Below are 16732 nucleotides of genomic sequence, written 5' to 3'. Positions count from 1 at the left end.
ACTATTCTGTCATGAACCAGGATCAAGTGAAATATGACAGAGTGCCTGAGGGTCGATCAGTCAGACATCTTCATTCACTTGTAACAAAACTGAGTTCTGACTCAGGAGTTTGCCAGCTTCACATCTGCTTTGTCTAGCCCATTTTCACACCCACCTCCCATGTAGTCTGTGTTGCTTATTAAGAGAGGCCAGGTGGGTGTTTTGACCAGTTTGCAACTTAGAGTAGTTTTATTGTGTTTTGGGGATCTGAATGCAAACCCTGGTGAGAATACATCTGCAGCTTGGGATTCAAGGCAGATAAGAAAGGGTCACAGATGGACTTAGGGCCAGGAACCTCTGGAAATGAAGAAGGGTTTTCTAAGGAGACAGGCTGAGAATGACGATTGATCCACAGGAGGGTAGGGAGGAGGAGAGGGCAGTGGAGTGAATTTAATCCTCATGGTGTTTCTGAAATTAAGGAGACCCTGATTATGGTTCTTGAGAGAGGGACATGACAGTGACAGTGATATGGGATGGGACGGGTAGGCCAGTGTTCTTCAGGTGGTCAGTCCCTCGGCTACTAAGGAAATTCTGTTCTGTGCCTCCTCAGTCAGAATCACTAGGGTGGCCCAGGAATTCACACTCTGTGAGAGGTTCTCAGTCCTGGTGCTGCTAGAGCTACTGAGGACACCAGTGGTCTCAAGGCCAGAAGGCCAAACGAAATTGTCTTAGTACCCCTGCCATACACTGGGTAACCGGTCCAGGGTAGGGCCCACTCACCACACCTTTAGGAAGAACACAGTCTTTGTAGTTGTGTGGCCCACACTGACTCATCCTGCCTCCATCCTGACACACCTTCCTCTGTTCCATCCAGGTGGCATTCAGCACAAGCCCTCTTCCACCACTGTTCACACCGTACTGCCTTGGGCCCTCCACTGTGAGCGTGGGACTCGAGGGCAGGGATTGCTACGACGGCCTTACACCTCACTATCACTGCATTGTGGTTCCCCTTCCTACCAGCTCTGCAGATGCTAGTTACCAATACTGTGGCCATCCGCAGTGAGAGACCTTGGCTGCTTGCTGTTCAGTCACTACTCTTTGGGGAATGACATTGTTTACAAGGAACTGAGATCCTTCCAGCATCCCCTGAAATTTGTATAGAGAATTATCACATCAGAACATCATGCAGAGGATAGCTGTGATTTGGGGGCTCCCAGAAAGACCTTGTTCTTTAAAGAGAGGTGCTGGTGAGTGGCACTTCCCCAGGTCCTCAGTTAAACCAGGCTCTGCCTGATGCCAAGGGGCATTGCGTCACTAATGTTCAAATACAACAGTGTCCACTGCCTGACCCTTGTGCTCACACAAGGACCTGCGATCTATAATAGATTGACTTCCTGGGAATGAGGAGAGGCATGTCCTACAGTGGAGGGGGCAAATCCAGGAAATTCTGGTGTCACTTTAGAGTTTCTAGTAATAGGCACTGCCCTCCATACTGATAGGCTAGTTGTTGAAAGAGAATGACTCTCCCTAAGGTGCCCCTCCTTTGGTGATGATTTTGATCTGGTTGACCAGCACTCTATCACACTTAAGCCTGCTATATTGCACACACTCTCATTACCAACATGTACATCCTGGGGTGTGCGGAGAGCAAGGGCAAGAACTGGTTATGGGATTGGTTTAGTTTGGGGGGTTAGGGTTTATGGCACAAGGAAGAAAACAGGTTCTTCAGGGAATTGGCTGTTGTTGAAACAAGTTATGGAAATTTTGTGATGAGAGTAATTCCTAAGCCGACAAAGTGTTCTCTTTTGGTGTAAGGATATCTGTTACTAGGTTTGGTGTTACCACTACCCTCCATTTTTCTGGTTTTCACTCCAGTGCTCCATGATAAGAGGAGACAACTAAGAAAGTATCCAGGCTTGTCTGCTCCATAACAGCTTGTGATGGATTAAGAGAGTCTCCCTCAAAGAGGAACTTTCACATTGTGCTGTGGACTGTGAAAACTTGGAAAGCAATTTTGTTTTAACTATTAAAATTTAAAGTACATACTCTTTAGCCAGTAATGCCACTACTGGGAATTTATCTCATATAAGTAAAAATACCAGAATGTAACAAAATGTATACAAGCATTTTTCACAGTGGCAAGAAAAAATAAAAGAAAAAACTAAGAATAAACTGGGTATGAGCAGGGGAATTATTAACTAAATTATGCAGCATTCATACCATGGAATATAATGCAGTTATTAATAAAAGAATGAATTGGAATGTTCCTACTTAACTTAGGAGGGTAGATTTCTACAAGATATTGTTGAATGGAAAAATCAAAAGCAGGTAAGAATGAACAACATACATTTTAAATATAAAATAAACAATGAAATACTTTTTTTTAAGATTGATGAGATTTTTTTATACCTTTATTTTATTTATTTATTTTTTATGTGGTGCTGAGGATCGAACCCAGTGCCTCACACATGCTAAGCGAGCACTCTACTGCTGAGCCCCAGCCCCAGCCCCAACAATGAAATATTTAATACGCAGTTTTATGAGCACAAAGAAAAAGAAATGTACACACAGGTTGTTAACATTGGTATGTACAAGTTCACATGCATGTTGGAGGAGACCAGCAGTGGGGCCATGATGGGGAACAAGCACAAAAGGGAAAAGACCCCACTAAAAACATGAGTTTATCACCACTTTATCACAAAGTTATAGATGTTCATGTGTGTATGTGTGTGTGTGTGTGTGTATGAATTAAGAAATTAGAAAAAAATGTGAATTATTATATACTGATGGAAAATGATGCCCAGCTTTTTGTTGATAAGTGATTAAAGCAAAGTATAGAGCTAATTTTATTTTGTAAAACACAAACTCACAAAAACTAGCCTGTTTATAATAGCACATGCTGGCATAATCCCAAGCAAGGATTTCTATACATGAGATTGACACAGGGTCCTAAAGAGTTGGAGCGCAGAAGGGAGAGGGTTCCAATGGAGGGTGGGAAGAGGTTCAGTTAAAAATACATGTCCTTAACAAACTCCATGAAAAACACAGTGGGCTCAAAAAAATCTTTTTCCTTTATTATTTTACTTTTGGTACTGGTGACTGAACCAATGGTGCTTTTACCCTTGAGCTACATACCCAGACATTTTTAAATTTTTTTTTTTGAGGCAGTCCCACTAAGTTGCTGAGGCTGGCCTTGAACTTGTGATCCTTGTGCCTCAGCCTCCCAAATTGCTGGAATTACAGGGGTGTGCCACAGAGCTCAGCCCAAATCTTTCCCTAACAGATCGCTGGAGGAAGAAGGAGGTGTGTCTCCCAGTGTAGGAAGCATTCAGAGCTTAATCGGTTCTGTCCTATCATCCTATATGTGGAACACGTATAAAACCTTAAATATAGTATGTAGTATATAATATGTAATTATATAATAATATATATTAATTCATATAAGCTCTAGATTGTGATTCCCAACCCATTTTAATACACTTGTGTCAACTCTGTTGAAATATTCACAGAATTGAAAACTCAATGGGTTAATATTTGTAGAGAACTTTTCAGCTTTCAAAACCTTGTTTCATTATTCTCACTTTTTTTTTTGTTTGTTTGTTTGCATTTCTATCTCTGACTCTCTCTCCACCACTATCCCATGAGTTTCTTGAGTGCTGGGACCATGTGTCTCATTTATCTTGATCACTTCAATGTTGAATATAGAAGTTGCTAATAAATGACTGGGGAATAATGTTTTTTTTTTTTTTTTTAAAAAAAGGGGGGCAAGAAACAAACTCCAAAACCCCTTCATTTAGCTCATTAGACTGTGGTTCATGATCTCAGCAGGACACAGTGGACAGCTCTTCTCGTGTTGGCTAAGCTCACTCACGTGCCTGAGGGACCACTGACTGTTGACTGGCCTTGGCTGGGGTGACCGGGGGCAACCATCTTCCTCTGGCAGGCAGCCTGGCTTGTGGTTATAGTGATGGAAGAGGTGAAAAGAGAAAGGGCAAGCCTGGTCACAGAGCGCTTTCATGTTTGTTGACAATCTACTTGAAGCAAAGCAAGTCGCGTGGTCAAGTCCAGGGATAGGGTAAAAGGGCAATGAAAAGTGTATCATGATAGAAGGCATTGAAACATGCAGGTAAGAAATGGAGTCATTTTTACAATCTTACCATGCTTTTGTATTAGAAGTATTGAAGAGCCAGGCACGGTGGCCCACTCCTGTAATCCCAGTGGCTTCAGAGGCTGAGGCAGGAGGATCATGAGTTCAAAACCAACCTCAGCAATTTAGCAAGGCCCTAAGCAACTCAGACCCTGTCTCTAAATAAAATAGAAAAACAGCTGGGGATGTGGCTCAGTGGTTAAGCACCCTTGGGTCCCCGTTCAATCCCTGGTACCAAAAAAAAAAAAAAGAAGAAGAAAGAGAACTTTTACCAAAAAATAGTCACTTGCATAGTGCCAGGTCGAATTCAAGGGAAAAGTTAATTTTATCTGGGTTTCTAACATATTTTATTGAACATCATATACAGCAGAACATTGCCTTGAAGAATTGGAGAGTACTTTAAATATGGCATTTACACTTAAAGTTTGCTTCATCAGGGGTAAAAAGGGGTTAGAGTTAGCCACTGCAGCCCCGCTCACTGATGGTGGTTCCCAAAGTCATAGCTATTTGAGCTCCACAGAAGCCCCGCAGGTTTCTGGAAGGAAAAGGACATCAGGTTGGAATTGAGAAATGCCTGCTTGCTGGATGGCATTATCTTATGCGTAAGCCAGCCAGGGGCAAGGAGCCAATGAATCTTTTGTCCCAGCAGGGTCACATGGTATGTTCAGCTTAGGAAATGGTTGTTGAGAAGCTCAACCTTGGAAAAAAAGGAAGAAAAGAATTATGATAATGGTTCTCATACTTTTCACCTCAGAATACCTGAGCACCTTTGGATGGTTTGATCTAGTTTTATGTGATTTTTTTTTTTTTATTATTCTTATTTTATTTTTTGGTACCGGGGATTGAACTCAGGGGCACTCAACAATTGAGACACATCCCCAGCCCTTTTTTTTTTTTTTTTTTTTTTGTAGTTTATTTAGAGATAGGGTCTCACTGATTTACTTAGGGGCCTCACTAAGTTGCTGAGGCTGGCTTTAAACTCACAATCCTCCTGCCTCAGCCACCAGAGCTGCTGGGATTACAGGCTTGCACCACCAAGTCCAGCAGTTTTGTGTGGTCTTGTTTTGTGCTTCTCCTGCTTTGTGAGACTGGTAGTAACAGACAGACGTGTGAGTGAAAAAGAGCTAACACTAGAAAGTTAGAGGGGGTCCACAGGAGACCCTGCTGCACCTAAAAGGAGCCACTGTGGGCTCTCTGGTCACTTGTTTAGCAGGTCTGCAGTTAAGAATTTTGCAATAGACTGGAGATTGGAGCAGGAGGACGCTTTGGTGCATGATTGATTTTCTTCATTTTAGCTTCTTGTTCATTGAGCCAGGTATTAATGGGTCAAGGCAACAACAAGGATGACCTTGTGCTGTTGTACAGACACCTTCTCATCTAGCACAAAAACCCAGCCTTCTTCTCCCAGGGGCATTAACATCCAACTGAGTATCAGATTAAACCTCACGTACATGCAATGCAATCTCCAAATAAAATGGCCCAAGGTTTTTTGGGTTTTTTTTAGAGCACATCCTTCAAATTTTCTACCAGCCACTCACCAACATTTGTCCAATCTCATATGAAGCTTATTCAGCTGAGTCTCAGAACATATTGGAAGTGTCTGAATGGGGTCTGATGGACACTAATTACCTATGCGACAACTCCTTCCTACTTTTTCCTTGCTAAGGGAACTGAGATTATGCTTATGGAAACAACATACCTCATCCCCCCAAAATGAGTCATGACTGGTCTAGGCTCTCATAGAATTACTAACCCCTTTGGCCAACTACCTGTGTCCTAGTCTCCTTTGCAGTGTGACCATGTGACACAGCTCTGCCCAGGAAAACATCAGGAGATGTTGGCTGGAGAGTTTAGAAAGAGAATGCCTATTATCTTTGTGTTTGGGAAGCTGGTATGAGAATGTGCAAGCTGGGGCTACAGTAGCCGTTCTGCAAACACGGAGTACCAAGCATGAGAAATGCATCACATACAAGATAGAAGAAGAGAACGATAAAAAAGAGTTTGGGTTCTCCGTACACTGAAACCTATAAAATATCAATGGAAAGAAATTATAGAACTCACAAATAAATGGAAAGGTATCTTGTGTTCATGGATTAGAAGAATATTATTAAAATGTCTGTAGTACCCAAAGTCATATCTATACATTCAACCTAATCCGTATTAAAATTCCAGGGGATTTTTTCACAAACAGAGAGAGAAAAAAAAAAAAAAAAAAAAAACTAAAATACACATGGAATCACAAAAAACTCCAAATAGCCAAAGCAATTTTGTGAAAAAAAAAAAAAGTTGGAGGCATCATACTTTCTGATTTCAAATTATATTACAAAGCTACTGTAATCAAAATAGTATGATACTAGTACAAAAATAAACAGAGAGATCAGTGAGACACAATAGCCAGCAGCAGTGAATCCGTGCATACATAGTCAACTGATTTTCAATAAAGGGTGCCAAGCAAACAATAGATTCTCAATAACTGGTGCTCAGAATACTGGATACTCACATGCAAAAATTTTTTAAATTAAGCTGAACCCTTATCCTGTACACAAAAATCTATTCAAAATGAATTAAAAGCTTAAACATTAATATGTGTTGGCAAGGATATAGAAAAAAAGGGAACCTTTGTCCACTGTTGATAGATATGTATATTAGTGCAACTAGAATGAAAAAAACCAATAAGGGAAATTAAAAATAAAACTGTCATCTGTCCAGCAATTCCACTTATGCATATATATATATGTATCCAAAGGAAATAAAATCACGATCTTGAAGCAATACCTGCACTCCCACGTTCATTGCAACGTTATTCACAATAGCCAAGGCATGGAAATAACGAGAGGCTCTGTGTTAGTTAGTTTTCCATACTAAAACAAATACCTGAGGTAATCAACTTATAAAGAGAAAAGGTTTATTTTGGCTCATTGTTTTATAGGTTGCAATCCAGGATCAAGCAGACCCATTGCTTTTAGGCATTTGGATAGGGTGCTGAATGGCAGTGGCGAGAGCACATCATGGAGCAAAATGGCTTTCCTCATGGCCAGGCAGGAAAAGGAAAAGGAAGAGGCCAGGATCATACTGTCCCCGTTTGAAGGCCCTCCCGCTAGGCCCCCACCTCTTAAAGGCTCCACAGTCTCACAGTAGCACCACCCTGAGGATCAAGCCTTCAACACATGAGCCTTAGGGGGACACTTAAGATCCAAACCAAATATATATCCAGCCTTCACCAACAGATGAATGGATAAGAAAATGTGATGCATATACGTATACACAAATGGAATATTATTCAGGCTTAAAAAGGAAGGAAATCTTTCCATTTGCAACAAGACAGATGAAACTTGAAGACATTACGCTGAGTGAAATATGCCTGGCATAGGAAGCTAAATACTACATGATCTCCCTTGCATGTGAAATCTAAAAATAATGTTGAATTTGGTTAACAAAGATGTGAATGTTGGTTACCAGGGACTGGTGATGAGGCCAAAGAAAAGATGTTGATAAAAGGGTACAAATTTTCAGTTATAAGATGAATAAGTCCTGGAGACCTGAAGTATATCATGGTGACCAATAATGACTAATGATAATGTGTCATGCACTTGAAATTTGATTAGAGTAGATCTCAAGTGTCCTCATCACCATTTAAAAAAAAAAGTAAATTTTTTTAGGTAATAGAGATGATAACTAGCTAGATAGTGATACTCATTTCACAATAGATACATATGTCAAAATATGGGGGGTTTGTTGTCTTCTTGAGATGGGGTGCTACTATGTTTCTCAAACTGAACTTGAGCTTCTGGGCTCAGGGGATCCTCCCACCTCAGCTCCTGAGTAGCTGAGACTATAGGCTGACACCACTGCCAGAACTGCATGTTTTACACCCTAATTTACACAATTTTTCTTTGTCAGTCATACCTCAATAAGGTTGGGGGGAGGGGAAGAGTGTGGTCCATGGTATTGTTGACCCACTGATCTGGTCCTGAAATCACCTTCCTCCAGCCCCCCTGTTAGAAATGAGGACAGCCTTCACTGCCTCAGCCACAGGAGGTATTCCATGACTTATAAACAAAAGCATTTCTGGCTGATACAGTGCCTCCCTGGTTCTACCGTCTGGCTAGAGGAGGTTCTGCTGGTCACTTCACCAGAGTAGCTTTGCAATCAGTTATGTTCATCTGTAAAGGAGAGATAAAAATGCCTACTTGATCTCGAGCAAACTGATTCAGGTGATCAGTGTGGTGTGTGCATCAGCAGCTGAGTGTCCTCTAGAAATCTGTTGGAAACGTAAACTTCCAGGTTCCCACTCCAGCCATGCGAAATTAGATATTTCATGGGTGGACTGAGCAAAGCAGGTTTTGATAGGACCCCAGTGAACCACTGATCTGGAGGGTCAAGGTGGAGTGGCTGCACATCAGAAACACATGGGGCATCTAACCGACTTCTCAAACTCTACCTGCAGCATTTCTGCAATGTGGCCTATAAATTTATATTTCCCGAAAGGTCTGAGTAAAACCAGACATGGGAACCAACAAAATGAGTATGAAAACAGGTCACATGCACCAAGGGGCTGTCACTCAAGTAAGGGATAAGAAATAGACATGGGGGTCTCCAGAGGCAGAGGAGCTGCCATAAGGGTTTTTTTTCACCTGTAGATGAGGAAATTGAGTATCTGGTCTCAGCAGCCCTGTTTAGCCCTAAAATTCCAGAGACACCAGCTCAGGAAGGGGAGACTTTGCAGACCTGGCTGCAACAAGCAAACACGGTGCTAGTGAAGGTTAAGACTAACAAACTTCTCAGACGTGTGAGCAACAGGAGGAAGAGGCTGTCATTTTACTAAAGTCGATAAAGCAACCTCATCACCCGCCAGAGCCAGAGCAGTCTATCCAAAGCAGGTTTTGTCTTCTTCCTTTACCAGGTTTATGAGGCAGCAGGTTTGCACTTCAGATGTTCATTTATAGAGTGCTAGACGACACCTGCTTTGTGCTGGGCTTGTGCTTTGGGGGTGGTTTTGTTTGGAAAATATTATTTTAAAATAACATACAGGCTAAGTATTCCCACCATCTTCAGGCATTCTGCCTTCTAGAAATGCACTGCTTGTTAAGGATCGAAGCTCCCAGCTGAAGCAGTTACTCTCTGGTAATGTGATTTTGCCCTCTCTCCTCCCTTACTTTTTCCCTTCTCCTGGAAACAAGGGGAAGAAGGAGGGGTGGGGTCTCTTCCCCACACCCCTGTCTCCCTTCCAGGAAACTGCTTCCTCTTCAGGGCCTCTGCTCCTGCCCCCAGCTGCTATAGAGTGGGGGAGGGGATCCAGGTGCTGCCAGACAACAACCAGCACCTCACTGATCACTTCTAAAGATGACAAGATACCAAGTCATTGTTTTGAAAAGCAAAAGATAAAAAGAGGAAAGGATAGCCAGCCCAGCTATACTCCTAGCTGCTCAGGAGGTTGAGGCAGGAGGACTGCAAGTTCAAAGCCAATTTCAGCAACTCAGTGAGGCCCTAAGCAACTTAGTGAAACCCTGTTTCACAATAAAACATAAAAAAAGCTGGGGATGCAGCTCGTTGATTAAGAGCCCCAGATTCAATCCCTGGTATTAAATAAATAAATATTAAATAGGATGGCATCAAATTATGAAAAAAGAAAGTTAAGCACTTATCCTTTCCCTATATGAACTATACCTAAGGCTAATCTAATTGTTGAGCAGGCAAAGTTTGTCTTCATAGAAGCTAATTAATGAAGAGGGATCCAATTAGAATATCACCATTTTGCATGGAGTAGAGAGAGAAAAGAAAAAAGAAAAAGGGAATATATTTTTAATAGCACAATTCTGCAAACTTGAATGAATTATCTAGGAAAAAATCATCAATGGCTGTGCATATCACAGAGACAAGAAGATATGGCATGTCACCTACTGGAAGTTATAACACACCCATAAAGTCTTGTAAGAAACTTTAAACTTGAATCTAGTTAAATTCTACAGATTAGGCTGGGGTTGTGGCTCAGCGGTAGAGCACTCACCTAACACATGAGAGGCCCTGGGTTCGATCCTCAGCACCACATAAAAATAAATAAAATAAAGGTATTGTGTCCAGCTACAATTAAAAAATAAATATTTTTTTAAAAGTCTACAGACTGATCTACATTTCCAGGAAATATAGGTAGGGGACAGAGGGATATGCCAAACACCACTGAAGGGATACCATCACCCCAATCCAGACTGTGGGAACTTTGTGACACAAATGATCCATTTTTCCAATATATTGCATGGGAGAAATGAGATAGAAGGGGAAAACTGCAGATTAAATAAGATTTACGTCATATTAGCCAATCAAAATGTATGGACTCTGTCTGAATGATTTAACATACTTCTAAAAAATTATAGGCAAAACCAGGGAAATGTGGGCTGGGGTTTGGCTCAGTGGTAGAGTGTTTGCCTAGCATGTGAGAGGCACTGGGTTTGATCCTCAGCACCACATTAAAAAAACAAAGGTATCGTGTCCATCTACAACTAAAAAAAATTTTTTTTAAATAGGGAAATGTAAACAAGGATATTTAATGATACTGAGAAAATATTGTTGACTTGGGGGCAATGATAATTTTGTGGTATGTCTTTCAAAAATAGTCCTTGTCCCTCTCCTTAGAGCTACATAGTCAGACACAGATGAATGATATGATATCTAGGATTTCTTTCAAAATAATCAATAGTGGTAGGGAGTAAGCGGGGATGTAGAGAAAATAAGACTATCATAAGCTGATAACTGAAGTCAGAAGGGAGGGAAATGAAGGCCCTTTATACAGCTCTCTACAATAGTATGTTTGACATTTTCCTTCTTAAAATTAAAATGGTTTGCATCATTTTAATTTCTACTTTATGTATGCATTTTATCTTGGCCATAATGTGTTAGTGCAGTAGCTCATGCTTATTATTTGCTTGCATAGATTTATCAGTTTTTACCTGTCTTCACTAGTTAGTATATGCAAAAAGTTTAGATTTTTGTATGTTTTAAAACTTGCCTACCCAGCCAGACTGGAAGGTCCATGAACATAAGGACCTTCCTACTGTATCCTTCACAGCACTAATACTTTATTTTAGTATCTCAACACTAGTTTGAAAATACAAGTTATTAAGACACCATTATGGAAGCAGGTACTGCCCACCTGACCTTCCAGTTGCAGTATCTCCATCCTGACTTTATTGTCAGGAGAGTTTACACAGATCACATGATCACTCTAGACCAGGAAGATTTGGAGGTTTTTTGTTGTTGTTGTTGTTTAGGTGATTAACCACCAAGCTACATCCTCAAACCTTTTTATTTTTAACTTGGAGACAGGGCCTCACGAAGTTGCTTAGGGTCTTGCTAAGTTGCTAATGCTGGCCTCAAACTTGTAATCCTCCTGCTTCAACCTCCAGATTACACTGGAGGTTGTAAGATTACTACTGGAGGTTGTAATCACTGGGATTACAGGGATGTGCCACCATGCCTAGCTCAAGACTGTTAACTTGAGAACTTATGAAAAAGAACAGGAAAAAAGTTGAGACTAATTAAATCTTCATTATTGAATGGAGAACTTTACATAATTACTTATAAATTAATATACAATTCCAAATACTGTAGAGGAAATTCTGTTTCCTGTTTAGACCCTCCATACCAAGGTAACCAAGGCAAAGTGAAATCCTTGTAAGGTGTGACTACAGAACATCTGTTCAGATGCTCCCTAGTGTTGTCCTGGACCCTTTGTCTCAGCTTTCTCCCTCCAATATTTGATGGTTTCCAGGACTGGGTGGTACTCTTCCCAAATAGAAGAGCTCCCCCATCTTCTATTTCCAGTTACTCTGTAGTCAAACTTCTCCAGGATTTTTTGAAGCATTTTTAGCTTGAACTCCGTATTCTCCTAGTTACACAGAACTTAAGAGAGCTTCCTCTCTTTGCTCATGAACCACCATCCCCCAGTAAGTCTCAAGGTGGGAGCAGTTTCCCTCCCCCGTGACATACCCATCCTCCCCGTTGGGCTCCCTAGTTGAACCCTCCCTCCTCCGCCCCACTGAGCTTCAGGATTGGGAGAGTGGGTTATATCCTGCCTTGATTTCTTGTAGGAGCATCACTTTGCAGATGAGTGCAACTTATAAAAGAATGGCCCCTTGGAGTTGGCCCCCTTCCCCAATAACTTATTCAAGATCACCCAGGAGCAGGGTGCGTCTGCGTCTGTGTACTTTCTGCTGAATTGTACTGTCTCCCAGAAGACTTTTGGGTAGCATTGTCACACTGATAGAAAAGTATATTCTGTTTACCTAGGCCAAATTTTTAGGAGGAAATCTTATATTCAGCCCTCCAAATGCTTTGGAATGTACTCAGGTTCAACAGACTGCAATTTTAATTTATAAAAAGTTAGAATTATGATAATTAAAAGCTAGCACTTATATAGCACTTACTATGTGCCAGGCACTGTTCTAAGTATCTTACATACATTGCCTCATTTAGTTAGTTCTATTATTATCCTCATTTTGTAGCTGGGGAAGCTGAGGACAGAGGGATAAGTGGGAGTGAGGTCTGGCCCTAGGCAGTCTGCCTCCAGGGTCTGTCCTCTTAGCTACTTTCTCTGCATCTTTTGTCATTGCAGTTCCAACTAAAAAGATGAAAGAAAAATCTAGAAGAATAGAGAGAACTACAGCTCAGGCTGGGTTTGGGGGGGCAGGGAGCATAACAGCTTAGTGAAAGCGCTAAGAATGAGAATCCAGAAAACCTGGGTCTAACCTGGCTCTTCCTGTATCTCTGTGTAACACAGAAAAGTCATTTTGTCAGTCTGGTCCTATTTCCTCATCTCTTAAAAAAAAATGAAAATTATGCTGTTGTTATCCCTCTATAGGGTTATTGGAAAAATTCAACATTACTATGAAGAAAAGTGCTACATGGGAGAAAGTGCTAAGGATTCCCATTTTTAGATGAGCTTAGGAGGACTTTGATTTGGCATCTGAAGGTAATAAGTTCCTATTTTTGTTTTCAGGGCACTATATTTGTATGTGTCTTGTAGAACCCACACTTGGAAATGCTGACAGCAGGTTTCAGGACAGCTGAGCCCCACTAGACACCAAGAAAACCCATGGCTCTGGTTGCATCTTTCAACATGACAGATCCACAGTAAGTACTGTTGGGAACTGCTCTCTACATCCAAAATGTTGCTATAAATCTCCATAAGACCATGATCTTCTACTCAGGCAACCACTGTATACATTTGCTTTAACAGGAGGCCACAAAATATGGGGGAAACCTTTCAAAAGCAAGCTCAACACAAGGTTAGGAAGCAATTGAAGGAATTAACAATATGGGAATTCAAGGAAATTTAGAAATCATGAAAGGGTTTTTAAAACCAGCATCAGAACTCTTCAGGGAGAATTGCTTTCAGTTCCCCAAACTTAAGGCACCATGTGGACCAACCACTTTATCTTGCCAAGCACCAGCTTGGTAAGTGACCAGGTGGTGATTTATTTTGTGTTTTGCAACTCACTGGTAAAAATGCTAAGATGAGAATAACACTCCTTCTATTACACCACGCTCTCCTGGCCTCTCTAGCTATGGGCCTGGCTACTCAGTCATCTGCAGCATGAACCTGTTATCTGAAGGTCAGCCAACCTCAGTAGAATCAACAATAGATGCTTATTGTGCACATGTCTGGGGTAATTGCTCTGATCTTGCTTGGACTCACCCTTGGATATGGGGCTGGCCTGGCTGTCAGCTGATCTAGGTGAGATCAGTAGCCTGGGCTGGTCACCCTCTGATGGTGATGTTGGAGGGGCGAGAGCACAGGCAGAAATTCACAAATGCCTTATCATGCCTCACCGGCATCATGGCTGCTAATATACTATTGGTCAAAACAAGTCACATAATAGAAGACCAAATAAGATATTGGGGAAATTTATTCTTCCTTTTGATGGGACAGACTGTAAAGTCATGTGGCAAAGGGCTGTATTCAAGGAGGGATAAAGAATTAACCCATTTTGTTCACCATACTATACTTCATACCTGAGGCCAGGGTGTAGTTTTAATACTCAGGCCATTAACTGTGGGAACTTCAATACTCTCTGCTAAGATGACCATTGGGCTAGAGATGGTGCTGGTCCACTATGACCATTGGCAGATTGGGAACAGAGGGTGGGAGAGTTAAGAAGGCAGAAGTAATTTGTTCCATGCTTCTTGGAGCCATAATCTGCTGTTCTTAGAAATTCTCTAGCCCTCCTTGAACACCTTATTGGTCAGAAAGTTCTATTTGTACAGTTGAAAAATCCATAGTTTCCTTCAATAGTTTCAAAGAAAAGAGAACAAATTCAATTCAGCAGCTACATTTTTGGAAACATCTGGAGGAGGTGGGATTCCCCCCATAAAACACCCACGCTTTTAGATCAGTTGTTGAGAAACATAGAAGCAGCACATCCTATGACTGTTCCGCCTAAAGATCTCGAGTCATTCTGTAAATGTCACACAGTGATGAATACTATTATCTGCACTTGACAGGTAGCAAAAAGCAAAGGTTTAAATAAGGCTTACAAAAGAGAATTGGGGCTCTGGGAATTACTTGGCGAATTCAGGTATTGTAGGCAGCCTACCTGTGGCACTCAAAAAAACAAACAAACAAACCTATTTTTCCCTCCATTAATCTGGGTGATCCAAGAAAAGGAGAAGTAGGCAGATTCATCTCTGAACTTCCTGTCACTACCTCTGGGTGTCACTGGTTAGGTTTCAACAGTTGCTAGAAAAGTTTGGAATTTAGAGTTCCCAATCCAAGCGACAGGTCTTGCAACTCCAGAGCTCTCCAGCCTGCTGTGTGTTCCTCTTATTCATATCAGATCCCAGACTAAGGAGGAATGGCTCTTAGGAAGCCTCTATTTCAACTCTTTATGTTTCAGTTGGAGAAACTGAGGCCCAGGAAGAGTCCCACTGAAGGAGGTATTTGGGCTGGCCCGAGAGCCCAGGAATATTGCAGGGTGGCCTAGGTTGTCACCTCAGTGTTGAAACTGGCCTCCTTTCCCTGGACACTGACTCTTAGTGTTCCTTCAAATAGTTAATCTTTTGTTTGTTTGTTTGTTTGTATTTTTTTAGTTAGAGACAACAGGGTTTCATTAAGTTGCTGAGGGTGGCTTTGAATTCACAATCCTCCTGCCTCAGCCTTCTGAGCTGCTGGGATTACAGGCGTGCACCACTGCACCTGGCTCAAATATTTAATCTTTATACTTCTTCATCTGTACTTTTTAACTTTTTAACCTTTCTTGTTTGACCAGAGGCACAAGACCCAATGCCTCAGATTCTACAGGATGAAAGTGGGTCGAGAATGTGTGGAGGAACCAAAAATGGCAACCCAGGCAGTAAAAGCAAAATTGTCCAGCATCTCTCAACAGAGTTTGTCAGGGTGGTGCAGAGTTGTTAAATACACTGCAGAATTAATAACATCCCTAGCCCTGCTCAGATGTCAACAGTGACTGCAAAAAATGCCTCCACAAATTGCCAGACACCTGCTGGTGGGTTGGGAGGTGGTGCTGCCCCTGGCTGGGGCATCCTGCAATGCCAGAGTTGTGGGTTCTTTGAGGTACCCACAGAGCCCCAGAGTTTCTCAGACGTTTGATCAGCCGACTTCTACTTCCTACTCCCAACCTTTAAAAGGTAGGACCAATTCAGGTAGGAAGGCAGCAGGCACCTCCCAGTCATCCAATGCCCTCCCACTCTCACCACCCCAAAGCCTACAAGGGCCCTGCAGGTCTAGAGTCCCAACCACCAGCAGTATGTCCAGTTGTGGCACAGATGATAGAAACATTTCAAAGGACCTTCACAAAAACCCATAAGAGAGTTTGAAAGAACACACCATTTCAATATAAAGAGTACTGATCCAGAGTCCTGAAGTCTGAGCCGTGGTTTTGCTGGTTGACAGAGTTATCATCTAGGTCTTTATCACCCCATGATAGAAGACCTGCCTGTGTCCAGACATGAACAATTCCTCTTCTCATCTCCCTTTCTTCCCAGCTGGTGAAGAAAATGGACTAGTGAGGGCTTTGATCCTGTCTTTGGGTTAGGGTTAGGGAAGAATGGCAACCTTGCACTTCCCCAGCCTTCCAACAGCACTGTGTAGATTCTGGAACCCCTACTCTCCTCTCTTGGAATGGACAAAGTATTTTGGTCCTAGGAGCTAACCTTTCTTGTCATTCCTCCTCTCCAACTCAGGCCTGCTGTCGAAGGAGGGATTTCTGAAGTTGAGGTCATCTCCCAACAAGTAGATGAAGAAACCAAGAGCATGGCCCCCACACAGCTGGTGACATTTGCCTATCGGGACTTGCCCCTGGCTGCCGTTGACCTCTCCACAGCCGGCTCGCAGCTCCTGTCAAATCTGGATGAAGAGTACCAAAGAGAAGGGTAGGTGCTGCCGCTGAGCCTGCTGAGGAGTCTCCTGTGTGACTCCCTGAGTGTCCTTGGCTCCCTCCCAAGAGCCAGGGACAGAGATTAGAGATACTGAACAGTGAGAGAGCAGAGGGTCACACCAGGCCTCTCTGGCCCTTTTTCTCCTCAGACATTATTTACTCAGGAAAAGGTTTTGGATACAGAAAATACCTGTTGTTACTAGAAAGCCTCTTATGT

At 42.1% G+C, this 16732-nt stretch overlaps 1 protein-coding gene across 9 annotated transcripts in view; it reads left to right on the top strand.

Annotated features, from left to right (window-relative positions):
- The window catches only part of Tmem266 (transmembrane protein 266), a 110927-nt gene that overhangs the window by 30033 nt on the left and 64162 nt on the right, over positions 1–16732 (top strand). For 3 of the 9 annotated variants that reach the window (XM_071608504.1, XM_071608503.1, XM_071608502.1), the window contains exon 1: positions 16425–16510. Coding sequence is in view for 4 of the 9 variants with exons in the window: in XM_071608501.1 (XP_071464602.1) it covers positions 13215–13252; positions 16322–16510 (227 nt within the window). In the remaining 5 variants the exon portion in view is untranslated. Of the gene's footprint in view, positions 1–13118; positions 13253–16321; positions 16511–16732 lie in introns of those variants that run through there. The other 6 variants (XM_071608501.1, XM_071608500.1, XM_071608499.1 and 3 more) reach the window with 4 other exon arrangements.

Source organism: Marmota flaviventris, chromosome 2 (genome assembly GCF_047511675.1).
Source record: "Marmota flaviventris isolate mMarFla1 chromosome 2, mMarFla1.hap1, whole genome shotgun sequence".
Taxonomy (NCBI): Eukaryota; Metazoa; Chordata; class Mammalia; order Rodentia; family Sciuridae; genus Marmota; species Marmota flaviventris.
This window is presented reverse-complemented; position numbering and strand designations above follow the sequence as displayed.